The sequence below is a fragment of the Lepidochelys kempii genome, chromosome 2, assembly GCF_965140285.1.
Source record: "Lepidochelys kempii isolate rLepKem1 chromosome 2, rLepKem1.hap1, whole genome shotgun sequence".
Taxonomy (NCBI): Eukaryota; Metazoa; Chordata; order Testudines; family Cheloniidae; genus Lepidochelys; species Lepidochelys kempii.
In genome coordinates, this window is record NC_136381.1 from 251,455,325 (window position 1) to 251,473,072 (window position 17,748).

At 39.9% G+C, this 17,748-nt stretch overlaps 2 protein-coding genes across 6 annotated transcripts in view; one reads left to right on the forward strand and one right to left on the reverse strand.

Moving 5' to 3' along the window:
* Positions 1-13,681, forward strand: part of LMBR1 (limb development membrane protein 1) — a 151,821-nt gene extending 138,140 nt beyond the window's left edge. For 2 of the 4 annotated variants that reach the window (XM_073334557.2, XM_073334559.2), the window contains 2 exons: positions 1,722-1,883; positions 6,777-13,681. In XM_073334557.2, the coding sequence (XP_073190658.2) occupies positions 1,722-1,883; positions 6,777-6,862 (248 nt within the window). In that variant the 3' untranslated portion in view covers positions 6,863-13,681. The remainder of the gene's footprint in view (positions 1-1,721; positions 1,884-6,776) is intronic. The other 2 variants (XR_012157623.2, XM_073334558.2) reach the window with 2 other exon arrangements.
* Positions 13,682-16,330: 2,649 nt separating this feature from the next.
* The window catches only part of RNF32 (ring finger protein 32), a 51,064-nt gene continuing 49,646 nt past the window's right edge, over positions 16,331-17,748 (reverse strand). For both annotated transcript variants that reach the window (XM_073334562.1, XM_073334560.1), the window contains one exon: positions 16,331-17,617. In XM_073334562.1, coding sequence (XP_073190663.1) covers positions 17,375-17,617 — 243 coding nt within the window. In that variant the 3' untranslated portion in view covers positions 16,331-17,374. The remainder of the gene's footprint in view (positions 17,618-17,748) is intronic.

Here is a 17,748-nt window from a genome sequence, read left to right on the forward strand (position 1 = left end):
CATGGACCATCCTAGAGTCTCTGGGCCAGGGTCACTGTACAATGAGGCACATGGTTTGTGCAGCTCTGGGCCAGGATCTCTGTACAATGAGATGCATGGCTTGTGCAGCTCTTTCCCCTTGACCTTAGAAAGAGATGGAGTTGAAGTGTCATCACTTATCACTGGACAAAGCACTGCAGGTTAGTATACCCAAGCCTGAACAGCACAGTCTTTCCAAGTCTGTAACCTTTTTGGAATTGAGTTGTTGTTCAAAACCTGTTCCCAAGAATCTCAGATCTGAGGGTTGGTTGAGTTTTCAAGGGAAGCTTGGTGTCTGGAGGTTGTGTTTTCCACATTTTGATGTTGAGGCCAGTGAATACTCTTTCCCTTCACCTTATTCAGAGGTAAGACTGAGTTCTGAGAATAAATCACCACAGGAGGACTCCTTGGAGTGAGTCCAAGGGGGAGATTGTTTTGGGCATTGCCTCAACACCCTACACCTTTGCAGTCTGTCTTGATGTGGTCTTCTTTGGCAAGACTGCCTTCTTGGAACTGACTTGTGTTAGACCTGACACAACATGGATTTGGAAAGCTTCCTGTTTCCTTTTCTGCTTCTTCAGTATGCACTCGGAGCTTGTTAGCCCCTAGAGTTTGCTACCCTGGCATGTGAGTTGGAGCCTGAGGTCTACCTGGGAGCCGTCCGGATTGTGAGCTTCACTCATTTCCTCCTCCCGTGTGACTCCTATCTGACTGCAGCACTGGCACTAGGAGAGGAATTGTACTAGGAGAGGAAGTCTTAATACTTGATTCCAAAACAGTGGATCTGCAAAGCATGTATGCAGCCCTAATGTTTACTGTACCATGTGGTTTTGTGCCTCTCTTGACAGGGCACTTACTGCTGCAAACAGATATCTGAAAAAAGCAGTGTAATAAAAAATCAGTATACAGAAAAATAATGTAATTTACAGTTAATGCAGACAAAACTATGCTTTTCTAGTGATGTGCTATTCTGCTGTTTCTTACATTGCATATACTTTTCCGAATAAGTAATGCTAAACATTCTCATGTCATGGAAAAAGCAGCAAGTTTCAGAACTAAACGAGGCGTGTGTGTGTGTGTGTGTAAAGCAGCTAAATCTTAATTAGTGTTGTCTTTTGTGAAAGGCACACAAATTCTTTCCGTCATTTTTTGATACAAGTAAGAATTTTATGGAAGCCTGACGCCAGGCTTCCATAAAACAAAATGGCTTTTATGATGATTGATTTAAGATAGTTAATTTTCAAAATTATATTTATTGAAATTGGGGAAGGACTTCTTCATCTTGAATTTATAACATTGTTATTTCAAGACACACGTTTTATCCGAGTCACCTAAGGTATTTTGTTATAGTTATAGTATGGCTAGCAACTCTATGGTAGTAAAACGAGACCCACATGACCTTCAAAAATGGTTGGTTTTGCATCTTTGACTGTACATCCATTTATCAATCATAGGGATTTTTAGTGTATTTTTCTTTAATACAGCACCAAGTACTAGAGTTAGATATGTCAATCTCCTATATTTTCATAAAAAGAAAAGGAGTACTTGTGGCACCTTAGAGACTAACAAATTTAAGGTGCCACAATTACTCCTTTTCTTTTTGCGAATACAGACTAACACGGCTGCTACTCTGAAACCTATATTTTCAAGAATATTTTTAAATATTATCTCTTTTTAAATGTTCAAAAATGTAACTTTAACAGGAATTACCAGATTTGATCTGCTTGGAGACTTTGGAAGGTTTAACTGGCTGGGAAATTTCTACATTGTGTTATCGTACAATTTGCTCTTTGCTATCGTGACAACTCTATGTCTGGTCAGAAAGTTCACCTCTGCTGTGCGGGAAGAGCTCTTCAAAGCATTAGGTAATATGGTAAAGGCATTTGCCCTTTATTTTAACATCTACATCTTTTTTTTCTTGCCCCTTTTCATCATAAAGTTTCCCAAGTCCCTACAAACGTATTTCAGCTAATTCTTGCTCGTAAGCTAACCAAATGGATGTGCCTGTAGACAGTCTGAGTTGTAATAGAACCTATTTGCCATTGCAAAAGAGTTGTTTTTCTCACATAAACATTTCTCCCCTATCCCTGCACCACACTATACCTTCTGGCTAACGTTTGAATTATCTTCATTACTGCTGTACCTTCAGGGTGTTTGTGAATGCATGTATTTTAGAGCAAGTGCTCAGTCACACCCAGTATAGTTACGGCTGCAGAAAAGTTTGTTGTAATATCTTTCTTCATTCACTCATAACTTATTAAAAAAAATCACGTTTTAGGCTGAAACGTTCCAGGCTTGGTCTCTCCCAGAAGGGAATTGAATTCTGTATCAGTAATATTTTCATCTTTTATTTATAATTTCAGAAAAGTAATCCTAACATTAACAAAGAAAAAGAAAAATCATAAGTTATTTATCAATGACTTTAGCAGTACTTTTTGTTTAAACAGTTTATCATAAAGATAAAAAGGTCTGAATCCTAGGAATCAGTCATTAACATAAAGAAATAAAACAATTGGAAATTCTACAAGTTAACAGAGTTAAGTTTACAGAGTTAACTAATCTTCTGAGGAAATGTGCAAGCTAAGAATGAGCACACAACCTTAATTCTGCATTCCTGTATATTATGATATCTTCAGTTTTCAGAGTATTGCCAGGATGGAACCAGTCTGTGGAGTTCCTGGTGTGCACAATCCCAAGTCAGATCCATCTCAAAAGTAGTTGGGTGGTATTCACATGCTGCCTCACAGAAAGGAACATTCAGCCCTATGGTCATAAAAGATGCAGTTGTATTGACCCCATACTCTATCCCTTTGTACTCTGGCTGATGGAGGGCTATGAATAACTAGGCTCTTCCCGAAAGAATATGATAGTGCTGTGCCGACAACCTGCATTCCTAACTAAAGTTGACTTCTGACTTTTACCTAAAACAGTTTTTTAACTTCCCAGTAATGTTCTTTCCTAAGCTTTGCTTACTATCAAGAAATGTTAGACTGCATAGCTTAGTAGTTTTTAGCTACTATATACAGAGAATTAAACCTTTACATAAATCTATTGAAGACAAGCCTAATGGGGGTACAATTTCTACTCAGCTGGTCTAAATGGATCAAATTGTGTATGCGTGCTTGCTAAGAATTTGCAAGTATCTAAAAGTCTTAAAACACATTCTACAGATCCAAGACCATTTCTGCAGTATGTTTTTTCAAATGTTTCTCTCATTGCGATATGTAGGACAACTGCCCAGAATTCAGATTACAGTATGTTAATTCTCTTGACTTGGTTTCCATGACTTGTGATCAGTTCAGAAGAACAGTTCTGCTATCTTTATTTAACTAGCTCTCATGAGAGCCACCTCCTTTAACGGATTTTGCTGCTACTTAATCTCACAAGTGTGGGGCTTTGTGCTGTAAATATTCAAGGGAGAGAGCTTGCGTTATGTAGGTTGACTGCCTAGATACGGTGAATGGCTCGCCAACTACAAAAGCAGTTTCTCCTCCCTTGGTGTTCACACCTCAACTGCTAGAAGAGGGCCTCATCCTCCCTGATTGAACTAACTCGTTATCCCTAGCCTGATTCTTGCTTGCATATTTATACCTGCCTCTGGAAATTTCCACTACATGCATCCGACAAAGTGGGTATTCACCCACGAAAGCTCATGCTCCAATACGTCTGTTAGTCTATAAGGTGCCACCGGTCTCTTTGCCGCTTTTGTCTAGGTACACACTCCTCACCAACTGTACCAACTTCTTCAGGCTCTTGAATGGAATTTGATTAAGTTGAAAGATCCAGTAGTGAGATTTAGACTGCTGTTTCTTATAATCTTGGGTCTGAACACTCAGTGCTGTGAAGGTGAGTGCCTGAGACTCCAGTGGTCACTTCTTCCCAGAGAGTTGTGACTATAGCAAGAAAATATAAGTGCTCCTTAGAATGTGGATCTATCCTGTCAATGTGTTCGAAGAACCATGGATTCTTAGTCAGTAATCTTCCTTTGTGCTCATATTTTTTTGTGTTGTAATCTAGAAAGAATCTGTGAACACATTGCCGGTATTGTTATATGTATGCATTACAAAGGGATGGAAAGAAGTTTTTTTTGGTTCAGTCTTACCTGTCACATTTTATGATTGTGTAATTGCTTAAATATAAAATCTTAACACTTCACTAGTTGGTTTGTACATGTTTTTTGTTTGTGTGCACACACATGTAGGTAATATGTGACAATCTGATATATTATACAGACTTCCATTAGTATGAATTGCGGACGAGCACCCGCTAATTTTTCTCCAGCCCCTGAGTACCCATAGAGTCGGCGCCTATGTGTTTAGCCTTGAGAAAAGATGACTTAAGGGGGGAATTTGATAAGTCTTCAAATATGTTAAGGGCTGTTATCAGGACAATGGTGCGCAATTGTTCTCCATGTCTCCTGAAAGCAGGACAAAAAGTAATGGTCTTAATCTGCAGCAAGGGCAATATAGGTTACATATTAGGAAAACTTTGTAACTATAGAGGTAGTTAAGCTCTGCAATAGGCTTTCAAGGAAGATTGTGGAATCCCCATCATTAGAGGTTTTTAAAAACAGGTTGGACAAACGCCTGTCTGGGATGGTCTAGGCTTACTTGGTCGTGCCACAGCAATGGGGACTGGAATTGATGACTTCTCAAGATCCTTTCAGTTCTATCTTTCTATGATTCATCAGTAGATCTTGTGCTAGGAATATGTATTCAAGAAAGCTTCGTCTTAGTTGTTCTTGATAGACGTGATACACTGCTGTTAATTTCTTGTTTATCTGTTTGGTTTGATCTCCCTGTTCATTAGATAGGGACTTGTCATGAAAAGAGGATCTTTGAGTTCACCTTGTTCAGTGCCTTGAGTATCCTATTTTATATGTCATTGTTTTTGATTGCTAGGGGAATAGTTGTGACTTTGGGTAGGGAATGAGGATCCAAGAGTGGGGAAGTTCTAAGATGGGATATTCATTTTGTGCCCTTAGAATTCAATTTTTAAAAAAAGACCTGAACTTTAGGTTCCAAAGTCCATATTTAGACCACTAAGGGTAGTATTTTTAAAAGTACCCATGGAACTTGTGCACTGAAATACTTTTGAAAACCCATCCTTAATTGTTTAAAGTGCAGATTTAAGAGCTTAATTGTAGGCTCCTGTTTTTGAAAATGTTCATAGATTATAAAACCAGAAGGTTGTGATCATGTAGTCTGACTTGCTGTGTGACACAGGCCTGAGGACTTCCCTGAAGTAATTCCTGTTTGAACTAGAGCAATGGTTCTCAACCGGGGGTCGGCAAGCCCTTTCAAGGGGGCCCCGTGGCTGAAACCCAGATCCTGATTTTCGGCGGCCCCCGCAGAACTCAAGCTGGGAGGCACGGGGCTGAAGCCCCAATCCCCAGCACCCCCGCAGTGCTGAAGCCAGGACTCCTAGGAGGAACAGGGCTGAAGCCACGATCCCTTGCACACCCCGCGGGGCTGAAACGGGGAGCCCTGGTGCTCCCTGTGAGGCAGAAGCCCTAAGCCCAAGTGCAGAGTTGTGGACATGGAGGGCATTGCCACCCTTCCCCCCCCTCAATTGCAGCCCAAGAACCCGGGGTGCAAATCTATACCACCTCTCCCCCTCCTGTCCCTGACCCCTGGCCAGGTCGGAGGCAGGAAGCCAGAGCCGATGTAGTGGCAAACAGCTCCCTGGCAGAATTTCCTATCTAGGTTGTACTGAGCCTGCTCACCCGAACTGAGCAGGCTCAGTAGGTGTTGGTGCCGGCTGCTGTTTTTGCCATTACACCGGGCAGTGCGGGGCAGCTGTGCTCTGGCAGGTGCCATGGAGCAGGCAGCCACAGAGTTCTCTCCTCTCCTGCTGGTACCCCCAAAATTAAAGCTGCTTCTTAGCTCCCGAGTCCTAGCCCCCTTTGCTCTTGCAGAGACATCCGGTAAGAGCCACCTTGGTGGGGAGACCTGGCTCCATGGCTGGCAGACCCCTCCGGGAAAAGGAACTGCAGGGGAGCCCTCTGAGCACACAGGCCCAGCTACCCCCCTGCCGGCACCCTGAGCTACCCCCTGCCGGCGTACAGCCCCTAGCTACCCCCCTCCCTGCATTCTGAGCTATGTCCTGCCTGCACTCTGAGCTACCCCCTGCCTGCATACAGCCCCAGCTACCCCCTCCCTGCACCCACAGCCATGCCCCGCCAACACACAGCCTCTAGCTACCACCTCCCTGCACTCTGAACTACGTCCTGCCAACACACAGTCCCTAGCTACTGAGCTGCTCCTTCCTGCCCACAGCTGATAACTGCCTCCTCCCTGCATCCTGAGCTACCCCCTTCCTGCACCCTAAGATGTTTTCAAACTTTTTGAGCTAAGCCCCCCACCTTTGAGTTATAATTTTTGGTTGCATCGGCCCCCTCCCCCAACCCAGACAGGCGAGTAGCCCGCTGAGTTGAGTCAGGGGCTGGAGATGGCACTCCCTCCCTGGATTGCTGTCCCCTGTCCCCCCCGAAATAGAAGTCACACTACGCCTATGTGCAAGGCCCCTGCCCCGGCCTGCCCTCCTCCTTCCCAATAGGCCCTGGAGTTTTTAGAGCATGTCGAGAGGGGCCTCAGAGAAAAAGATTGATTTTGGCCTTAAGCAAATATGGAAAATAAATCCAAACACAATTTGGTTTGAATACAATGTGCTTTTAGCAGTTTTCCATTGTAAATATCTATATATGTGAAAAGCAGAAAATTGCATTTTACCTTATGTGTAATACCTTACCTATGCAGGTTTAGATAAACTTCATCTGTCGAACAATGCAAGAGACTCTGAGACAACAAAGCCTTCTGCAAATGGGCATCAGAAAACACTGTGAGAAGCAATCATCTTCAATCAATAGAGCTGAAAACTTCAACCTCATGACATTCCTGTCATCTTCATCAAAATATCTTTGTATTAATTTCACTTGTTAATTTTGGGTCCAATCTTCTCTCATGTTTCACACTGTGTATTTCTGAGAAACCAAGCTACTTCAGGTTCTACCATTTCTGATTTGATTTTGTATACTCCCCATCAGTTTATGCAGGAGGTGCCCTGAAGACTGGAAGCCGAGAAAAATAACTAATTCCTCTTTGGACAGAGCCTCATGTTTCTAGATATGATGCCCTACTACCATGTTAACTGTACAATACCTCCTCTGTGATATAAATATAATGCTGGTGAACAACTCTGAGACTTGGAAATAAAGGGTACATTTGAAGCCCAATATAACTCTAATTAGGAATGTTTAGGTGTCTTTAACAGCAAGGCACACTTCTTTTCTACTAAGAATTCATTAAAAAATTGAAGTAATTCGGAGAGATCACTGTTACTTTCATACAGGATTCACTAGGCTGTATGTAAGGTTTGGCATCATGAAGCACACTTACAGACTCAGCATTGTAGGCTTTTTATTCTTAGTTTTAAATGACAGAAGGTAATTTTCTTCAGTGGTAATCGTAAGGTGTCTTATCAAGTCTAATGAACACAAGATAAATTCTAACATACTTTGCTGTTAAATCTGAGCCCAGTATGCTTTGTAGAAAGCTCTGCTGGCCTCTTATTGTTATAATTCTTACAGTACTATAACTTACAGTAAGTGTTATGCTATAGAGGTCAGTCGCCCTTCAAAATATACGCACATAAACTTCTGTGAACTCTGTGTGTGCACACACGTATCAACACAAGTAGCATAGACTTTGTCTAGTTATCTGCAGCTGCACAGTTTCCTTAAGGGTTTTCTGAGTTAAGTCCTGGTCATAATAGTGCAGTATATTGTAGCTCAGTGGTGCAAGCCACTCTCTTTCACTAATCTCTGTTTTTCACTAACCCCTTCAGTCTTTAGTTTCTCTCGTATATGTGTACACACACACACACAGAGGAATGTTTATAGCTCGGTGCAAGCCATTATTTTTCACTAATCTCTTTAAGTCTTTAGTTTCTCTTATATACTATATAGGACTATATCTGCATATATAGTACTATATAGCGTGTGTAGTATACAATATATGTTGAATACTAAGCTTACAGAAATGATGCAGTCAGTTGTCAGCAAAACCTACAGTTCAATCTTTCTTGTGAGTATGAAGCTTTCTGCAATGTAACATGATTTAGCTGCTCTGAGCCCTTAGACCCAGAATGGCACTGATGAGGAGAAATTCGGTATTTTCTTTAGCATTGCTATAGAATCAGAAGTCCTACAAGTAGTATGTGACAATCACAGGTCAATATTAAAATATTTATACTTTTGCCTGTTGTCCAACACTGCTGCACTAACACTTGACTTGAAAAGAGGAAGTATAAAGACTCTAAGGAGGACCATTGCATGTCTATGTGTGTTCTGTAGACAGATCAGGCAAGGTTACTAAAACATTTTTTGGTAAGTTTAATGTTTCTTCTTTCATATTTATGTAAAACTGAAATATGTCCACTTGAGGTCTGAGCCCTTCCACTCAATCAAACCATGATAATGGGCTTATATCCAGTAAGATTCTGAAACAAGTTAGTCTCTTCTGATGTCAAGTATCTCTTATCTGTTCTCTTCCTGAGTAATGTATGAGTTCTGGACCTACGCTTAATGAAATATGAGTGAGATGGGAGCTTAGTGGAGTGCTTCACAAGCAAACCCCAAGCAACAGCCACAAAAATAATGGTTTCCTGAAGTGGCCTTTTCTGAATGGAAATTGGGCATAATATGAATACTGTTGCAATAATTTCTGAGGTATATCTACTGCTTATTAGGTTTGGGTATGTTGTACCATTTTTGAGAGAGTAAAATTGCTAGTTTTCATTGAGACTTACAAGCATCTTTTTCTGTTGCTTACATTTATTTTTGAGTTTTTGGACAGCAGAAATTATTTTTCTCTCCATTGAGGCATAGTTCCAACCAAGAACAGATAACTACACCTAAATTACTTTTAAAAAAATGGATTCACGTTATAAACATTACAAGATTTATTAGTAAAAGCATTGACTCCTTGTATCCGTTGAGAGTGTATGGGCTTATGCATTAGAAGTGTAAAGAATGATAATATAAATTATCAACTTTTAATCTTTGGAAATGATAATATGACTATAATTGTACCATATCCCCACTGGGAGTGTGGTAAATTGTGACATATGATAGGGTTAGTTAATTTTATAAAACATATTCCAGCTTTCTGTAACACTGACTTTAAGGTAGTTGCCTCAGTAAGAATTTTTTGATCAGATTCCCAGAAGAAATTGTCTGCATAAAGATCAAAAAGCAAAAATTTCTGCTCAAGCTCTGGATGCTTTCTGCCTTAATTTTGATCTTCATCCTTCTCTCAGTATTGAGTCCACAGCAGAAACGGACTGGTTTTTTTTTTTTTTTTTGAGGGCATATGTGTTCTGTCAAGAATCCAAGGAAATTAAGAAAAAGTCAAATAATTCACCATGCTTATATATGATTCCCCAAAATGGATTGTGTTTGGCTAGTGAGTTGTGTGGAGGCAAGCTCCGGTAGATAGGTTCACAAATAGTAAGAATACAAGTTATAGTATGTAGGCAGAAAAAGAAGAAAGACTTGGAGTGTTTTCCCCCTTGTCTTAGTATTTCTTTTTCTTCCAAAACAAACACTGCAGCATACTGATTGCACTCCATCTAGTGGGTTGTACTTTGAATCTTAGAGTCACAGATATATATTGGTTAAAAAGCGTACTTAAATAAAGACACTATATACTGGAAGAAAGGCAAAAGTTTAGGTTCAGTGTGGTTCTTATAGTGGATTAATCTTCAGAGAAAGTCCAACCTTTCTGTAGCTGCTGACAGTGGTTTAATATCTACTTTTTGTATTGTGACACTGTCTACATTAAAAGTCCTGAAACTGACATTCTATATGCAAAACTTTTTACAGATACAATGCTACTTTCAAATGTAAATATAACACATTGGTCCTATAGTCACAGAAGGGTAAATTCATTTACACAGAAGCAATGGAGAAGTCATTAATGGATATTGACAGTGCACTTCCAATTTTTTGTCTCATGTAGTCAGGTGGTCTGTACCTCCTTCAGGTGTATACAGCAGATCTTGGTGACATCAACATCTGCCTAATTTTTTATGAGGCTAAAGCACAGAGATGCTCCTGTCTGATAAACAAGATACATTTTTGGTCTGATTTGTGGTATGTGAATTAAGTGTCTTAAGTTAGCCACCTCTTGGCTTTCTCCTGTGTTGGTAGCACAATATTCAATGCATAGTGGCAGAATTGTTGTAATATGGTGGGATTTTTAAGTGTAAGCACATCTTCCGTATTTACCTTTTTAAGGTGAAAATTAAATTGGTATGATGTTACTTTAGAAGTAACAATTTTTGGATTCAGAGGAAACTTTGTTTACAGATTGTAATGGTGTTTATTGTTGGCCCTGTTTCTCCAATATCTTTTACACAGTTGACTGTTCTCGTGTCATAGAAATTAAAGAATTTAACAAGAAATTATTTTGTGTTTTGGTTCAGAAGTACCATATTAAAGCTTCAACAGTATCACCAACCACTGGAGCTGTGGGAGTATTAATCCTCCATGCTCCCGAAGCCTCTTGTAATCCGATACAGTATAGAGTGCTCCTGTGTGTGCAGTGCTGTGCAAACCAGGGAAGAGGTGGTCCCTGCCCTGAAGAATCTGCTGTCTAAATTAGAAACGGGTAAGGCAGTCCTTATTTACTGAATCTACATCACGGTACACATGAGAAATGGATAGAAGGTGAAGTTTTCAAGATGAATTTTTATATCAAATATGTGATTGTCTGGATGAGTCTCTGCCAGCGTTCACATATGTTAGGTTGATGTCTTTGCGACGGTATTCTGGGGGACCTAGAATAAACCATTTAGTCATAAAATATAACCCTAGCCCTTCCTGTTCCCAAAGAAACATAAGGATTTAAGGTCACTTGCTCTCAATCTGTACTATTTTTCCTTGAATTTCATAAGTATAACATGATACCCTTTAGCCCAAATTGTCAAGAGTTTTGCAGAAAGCAATGCATGTATCTGTTCTAGGCAATTCAGTCTTGCTTCTATTGTGTTCTAAATAGCCCATCTTATTGCAAAGTATTAAGCCCAAAGAGTATCACTGAATCTTCTCTTGTATCTTACACATGCTCAGATGAAACTAGAGCATGCTGTTTTTAAAACATACAGTAGTATAATTCACCTCAAGTGATTTTACATGCATAATTAGGACAATACAGTTAATTAAAAAAAAAGAAATATACTTCATCTTGTTCAGAAAAACAAATTAGATACTTTTAACACTGTGATCCCTGGCATTTTCAAATGTCAAAATAAGGTCTTAGAGTCATTGATAATGTTCTGAGGGATATTCTTGTCCAAAAAGGCCAGCATTTACAGATATTAAAATAAATGTGGCATTAGCCTTAGAGTATCATATAAATCAGACTACCTCTGGTATCAAATAAGTACTGATTAAATGTGCCACTGGCAGAAAAGTGCTTTTTTAAAGGAGCTGATGTTCTCTTGTAGATGAATATTAACTGAGTTATTTCAAGCTTTGCTTTGAGTGCATCACAGTCAGCAAGGATGCACAGAGGAAAGAGCTGACATCCATGGTGTTCTGATGCTGGCTCCATAGCCCTGGAATACATTGGCTTGCAGCAAATTATGAGAAACCCTCACCACATCCGGCCCCCCCGCCTCCTCCCCACATTTTTTGTTTTTAAACAAATCTCCAACTCCAGCATATAGGAAGTTGTGGAACTCCCTTTTTGTCATAGTCTTTGGTTTGTCCTTCTCCCCTGCCACACAACTCCTGACTTTGACTTTGGCTTGACTGAGGCTGAGGACCCTGCAGTTACTAAAGGATATCTAGAGGTTTTGAACTGTGCGCTATGTGGAACTGGTTTGTCCTATGGTGCTCGCTAGTCTGTATTTTCCTCCGGGATGTCATGAATGGGAGGGATGTGGTCTGTGTAGTAGTAAACAAGAGGGCACGTTGTCCATGAGACAAACTCTTACATGTTCCACATTAGGATTAAAATGTTGAGGACCCTGGTATACTTGTAGGAAAGAGTATCCTGTGGGGAGGTGGACTGGTATTGAGCCTGACCTTCAGGACACCAAGTTACAAAATAGTTGTAAACACTTTTACAGGGTTTTGGTACCTTCTGCATTACCAGTGATGACAATGTGAATGTTTTTTTTCCTCTAACTGGTTGACCTCTAAAAACGGAGTTTTCATGAAACAGAAGCCCACGTTTCCATTAGGTACATGGAACTTATGAATCAGATGATGCTTTCTTCTGGATTGGTCCCTGCATTCTTAAAACTTAACATTTTGACTCCCTTTTCCTTTTCATGTACTTCAGTAGGTACTATCATTCAGTGGCTTCAAACTGTCATCAATATGTACTTCAAACATAAGATTTTCACCTTTGCCTGGATAGACAAGATGGGAAATAACAGAATGAGTTAATCTAAATAGAACTCGGATGTATGATGTATAATGGTACTAATTAGCCCCCCAAACTGCAAGTCCCGGGCACATGCAGAATTTTCCCCCCACACGAGGCCCCATTGGCCTGACTGGAGCTGCTTCTCCAAATATAGAGTCATACTACACCTATGCTAATTAGCAGGAAGTCTAAACGTGAAATCCATTGTTTTCTAGAATACTTTCCTATCCCACTAACTTAAGACTCTCTTACTGTACTTTTTCCACAGATAAGTTTTCAGCTTTATTTTTGATTAAATAGTATGTGTCAACAAGTTGCCCTTAACTTTATAATGTACAGATGTTTCAGTTAAATAGAATTGCAGAAAATGTTACAAAATAACCATCTACTTATGGTTGCAAGACATTTTACAGGAGAACAGTAGCTTTGGTTTCAATTACAAGTAAACTATGAAGTGTAAGGATAGCTGCAAGTTTTAGTAGCAAAGTTGTTTTTTAATTAAAAATAGGAAAGGTGAAATAGGATCTTAAATTCTGTATAACCATTGCTTGCCTAGTTCATTGTTCATTCATGGACTTTTCCTAATAGCCACTTTTATTAATAATTCAGATTTATATTTGTTAGCTTTAAATTTGAAACCAAAAATATCTTTGATTGTTTCAACTACACTACAGGTTGATTCCAGTTGGGCAAAATGGCTGAAGAGTAATAAAAGAGAAATCCTTTAACAAATGTAATAGAAGTAAATGCTGATGATCTCAGCCCAACATACTTGGATGAGAGCTATCTAAAAGTTGTATCTGATCAAAATTAAAACTTTGTTATGAAACCCCAATTTTTGAAAACTGTTCAGATGTCTACAGAGAAGTTTGTAAAATCTGGGGGGTATCTATATCAAACGTTTTTAAATAATACATAATTATGCTGTCTTTCTAGATATTTGTACCAGTTATTTCAACATGCTGCTCTTCTATTTATTCCATTAAATGTAATTTGTACACAAAGTAACTTTTTAAAGGTCATTATAAGGTTTCCTTCATGATCAGGACTTTAGCCTGCCTACCCCATTCACTCATCACTTCTATTTGCTTCAAGGAATGAAAGCTCAGGACATCAGCTTTGATTTTATTTAATGCCTGTCTGCTCCCCCAGTAGTCCCATATAAGGTTTCTTAGTACAAGTATTGATACTCTGGAAATACCAGTACTGTCTGGTCATTCAGTTGTCACCACAGAATTCCATTAAAATAAAGACTGGGCACTTAATATGCCCCCTTTTTTATGAATATGCCTCACCTCACTGGAGATAAAAAATGAATCTGTTGGTACATCAATATATAGCAGCTCTTTACAGTTGTGATTCCCAAGCCAAACTACTATGGCACCAAGAAATGAAGGGTTTTATTCTGTACTTTTGTGTTGTGTTTCCTTAATTGCTCATTAGGAGCCAAAAAGCAAGTGATGCTGCGTGTGTGTAGTTTGGCCTTCGTCCATATTGGAGAAAATTTAGAAAACATACAAACTAACACATTTCAGACAGCATGATGTTAAAGATGATGACCTTGCTTTTAGTGTGGATAAGATGGTCATGCTAAAAAGCTTATGGGCAAAATTCTGTTTAACATCCTGCTAACTGAAACATGTTTTCTAACACTAATGCCTTTTCCCAGTTCAGAAAAGTTACACAAAATCTTCTGGTTTCAAGTACAATGAAAAAGTTGTGAACAAAAAATTCAACCATTGCCCAGTTTTTAAAGGTAACCTTAAAATATTTTGTCTTATCTGGTTTCAATTGGTATAGAAATTTAGAAAATGAAGATATGTTAGGATTGTGGATTTAAAATTGTAGCCTGTGACCAATACAGCAATACACATACACAAACTAAAAATACAGAGTATTCAGATTCCTCTATCTATATGTAAGAGTGATTCCCCGACTCAGGCAAAACACCCATTGAACTCAGTGGGCTTGTCTATGCTAAGCTTTTTTAAAAAAGCAAAATCCCAGGGGTTGCACTGCCGTGAGTGGGAGTACACCCAAGGCTCAGACTGCCACCAGCGTTCTTATAACTTTATTGTCTAGGCATGCGTTGAGGAGGGTTAGATGACATCATAAAAATACCACCTTTTCTGCATTAGACCGTACCTATGCACTAATGGTGGTGCAATGGCAGATCAAAAAAAGTCTAATACAGGTTCAGCTAATTAGTGGGCATTTTTCCTCATGCAGGTTCAGGCTCTTTCATTCCAATATTAACAGTGTAGGTCTGTCTTTGCAGAAATTTATGCATTCGTAACTTTTAAGCATATGTGCAGTCCTGTTGAGTTCAGTGGAACTACTCACATGCTGAAGTTAGGCAAGTGCTTAATTCTTTGCAGTATCAAGGCCTTAGTTAACTAAAAACTTTTGTATGTGGGCATTCTCATATCTTGGAAGCAAAATATGTCTGAAAAATGTTTTTAGCACTAAAGTATCTGTTACCAATCTGTAGCAGATGCATCTTCCCCACCAAATCCTTGAGGTTAATTTAATTTAGGTCATCAGAAAATGTGTACTTCATAAAATTTTCAGTTGTGGTTACCTTGCAGTGTTACAAAACTATATGAAAACAACTGCCTTTTTAGATGGTTTGAATGTCACAGTGCAATAGTGAAAAGGAGTAGATTTAGTATCTTTTCCCTTTATTTGAAATGTCACAATTTGTGTGTTTTTAGTAATATTTTTGTTAAACTCTGTTTTCAATGAAGTCAAACTGTGATTTACAATGTGCTTTTTTTGGTCAACATTTGTATTAAAAATAAACAATGGACTTTTGAGTCTTTGTAAGATGTTTCTCCATTGTCTGTGCATGCCTTACAATTTACTCCTCTGTAACATATTGTGACAGACCCAGACCAGTGGGGTACAGGAGTTTGGTAGAAGGTAAATATACTGGCCACTGGATGAACAGTTTTCTATTCCCTGAGTGACCAGAGCAGGGGCTGCACTAGAGCAATCAGGAACCTGCTAGAACCAATTAAGACAGGCAAGCTAATTAAGACACCCAGAGCCAATTAAGAACATACTAGAATCAGTTATGGCAGGCAGACTAATCAGGACACCTGGTTTTAAAAGGACCTCCCATCTGTTAGCGGGGGGGCATGCAAGGAGCAGGGGGTGAGAAGGCGTGCTGCTGGAGAGCTGGGGAGTACAAGCGTGATCAGGCTTCAGGAGGAAGATCCTGCGGTGAGGATAAAGAAGGTGCTGGGGGGAGGCCCTGGGGAAGTAGCTCAGAGAGTTGTAGCTGTCACACAGCTGATACAGAAGACATAGACAGCTGCTATCCACAGGGCCCTGGGCTGGAACACGGAGTAGAGGGCGGGCCCGGGTTAACCCCCATTCCCCCAATTCCTGATTGGACACAGGAGGAGTTGACCTGGTCTGTGACAACACCAGAAGGGAAGGTCTAAATTGGAAAAGGATATGGCCTGTCCCTGACACACTAGGTGGGACAGCAGAGACTGTGGAGATTGTTCTCCATTTCCTCCATGCTGGCCAGCGATGAGGTTAGCTGAGTGAATGGCAGATTTGAGCCTCTAGCAGAAACGGCCAAAATGAGGGCTGCCGTGAACCTCTGAGGTGAGCAAATCTGCCAAAAAGTGCAGGACCCACCAAAGCTGAGGAGGAACTTTGTCACAATATGCATTCCACCTCACTGTGGAGGGTGGCTTAATGTGTGTAAAAAGCTTGAGAGCCTCTAACAAGCTATTTGTTCAAGTTCAGAGTATCATAGGGGGGTAGCAGAGATCCCGATAGGTTCTGTAGGCGTTACACCCTTTGGACCAAAACATGGAGCAGAAATAAAGCAAAAGACAAACGTAGCAAAATCATCAAAAAGCAAACCCGTACCTTTTACATGCCTGTATCCTAATTTTAGTTTTTAGTTAATGGAAAAATACACAGGCTATCAATAGTACTTTTCGGTAATCTTTGACACAAAACCATTCTAATTTAAATATGGGCAGTCCGCAAGCATTTTCAGCATTGTGAGTCATATAGTTTCCTAAAGCATCTGAAACATTTTAACAAAAGTTTAGCTTTCAGGCTCTCCTGGGTGCATGACATTGATCAAGGGATTTTAGGCCTTAACTCAAAGTTCAAGGGTAACAGTCCACAACTGAAAGGTTTTAAATGCATTTTGGTCTCTTCTAACCTGGACGATATTACTTGGTCCCACTGTCATGACAAGTTCCTGAACCAATTTGTTCCTTTATGGGGACCACTCAGCCACATTTGCAGTAGGGCTATTTTGCAGTACTTCCCATTTGCCTATAGTTGACCTTGTAACGTGGTTTCCAGCCATTAAAGGAGAGGAGCCAGCCCAGCTGCATTCAGCTACTAAAAGGAGCTGAAGAAGTAATGCATCTCCTTCCACACTCATCGGTGGTATTTCCAACTGCCTGGGCGCTGCTATCAAGGGAATCTGTCTTTTCTTGTTGTTCAACATGAGTAACTCCTGTGGGGAGTATGTAGATGGAATCCACTGAATGAAGAAAGGAGTCAAAGGGAAGAGTTCTCAAGGAAAGGGAAAAGAAAAAGAGATCCTGGGATGTGCAGGAGATGGAGAGGGTAGTGTGCCTCTGAGAGGGAGGAGGTTAAAGAAAGGAGAAGACCAGGAAGGGAAAACAGAACATAAGGGAAACCAAAGGGAGTAGAAGACAGGTAAGACTGTGGAGAGCAAGGAAAAGCAACAAGTCAGAGAAATGATAGCACAATGCCCATTTAACTTTTATTTCTATTAGTGAGCATCAGCATCCATAGAGAAGTGTTTTTTCTCACACTGGATCTGACAAGGATCTAATCTCCTGTGAGGCTATCTATCATTAAACCAATTAAAAATTCTATTATGTAGCTCATTCTGGACTGTTTACATGTTTATATCAACATTCAAGAATTTTCTTTTGATAACAAGAGCGACATAAGGGACAAACAAGTTTTTCTCCCAAGGAAAACTCTTCAAATGCTTGAAGACAAGTCTGATGAAACATATGTGAACAAGAGAGCAGAACAGTCTGGCGCGAATACCGATTATTGCTGTTCTCAGAGAAGACACTTGGAGGATGTGTGATATGACACAGTGGCATAATGCAAATAGGGCAGTCAAATATCTCTTGCCGAAATGCCTGAGGGGAAAATAAGAAAATATATTAGTTATTGTAGACTGATAACTAAACATCGGAAGGCATGCATAGCAGCAATACCCTATACAACAAGAAGGTTCAAAGTGCATTTTGTAACAATTGGTGGTATGTTC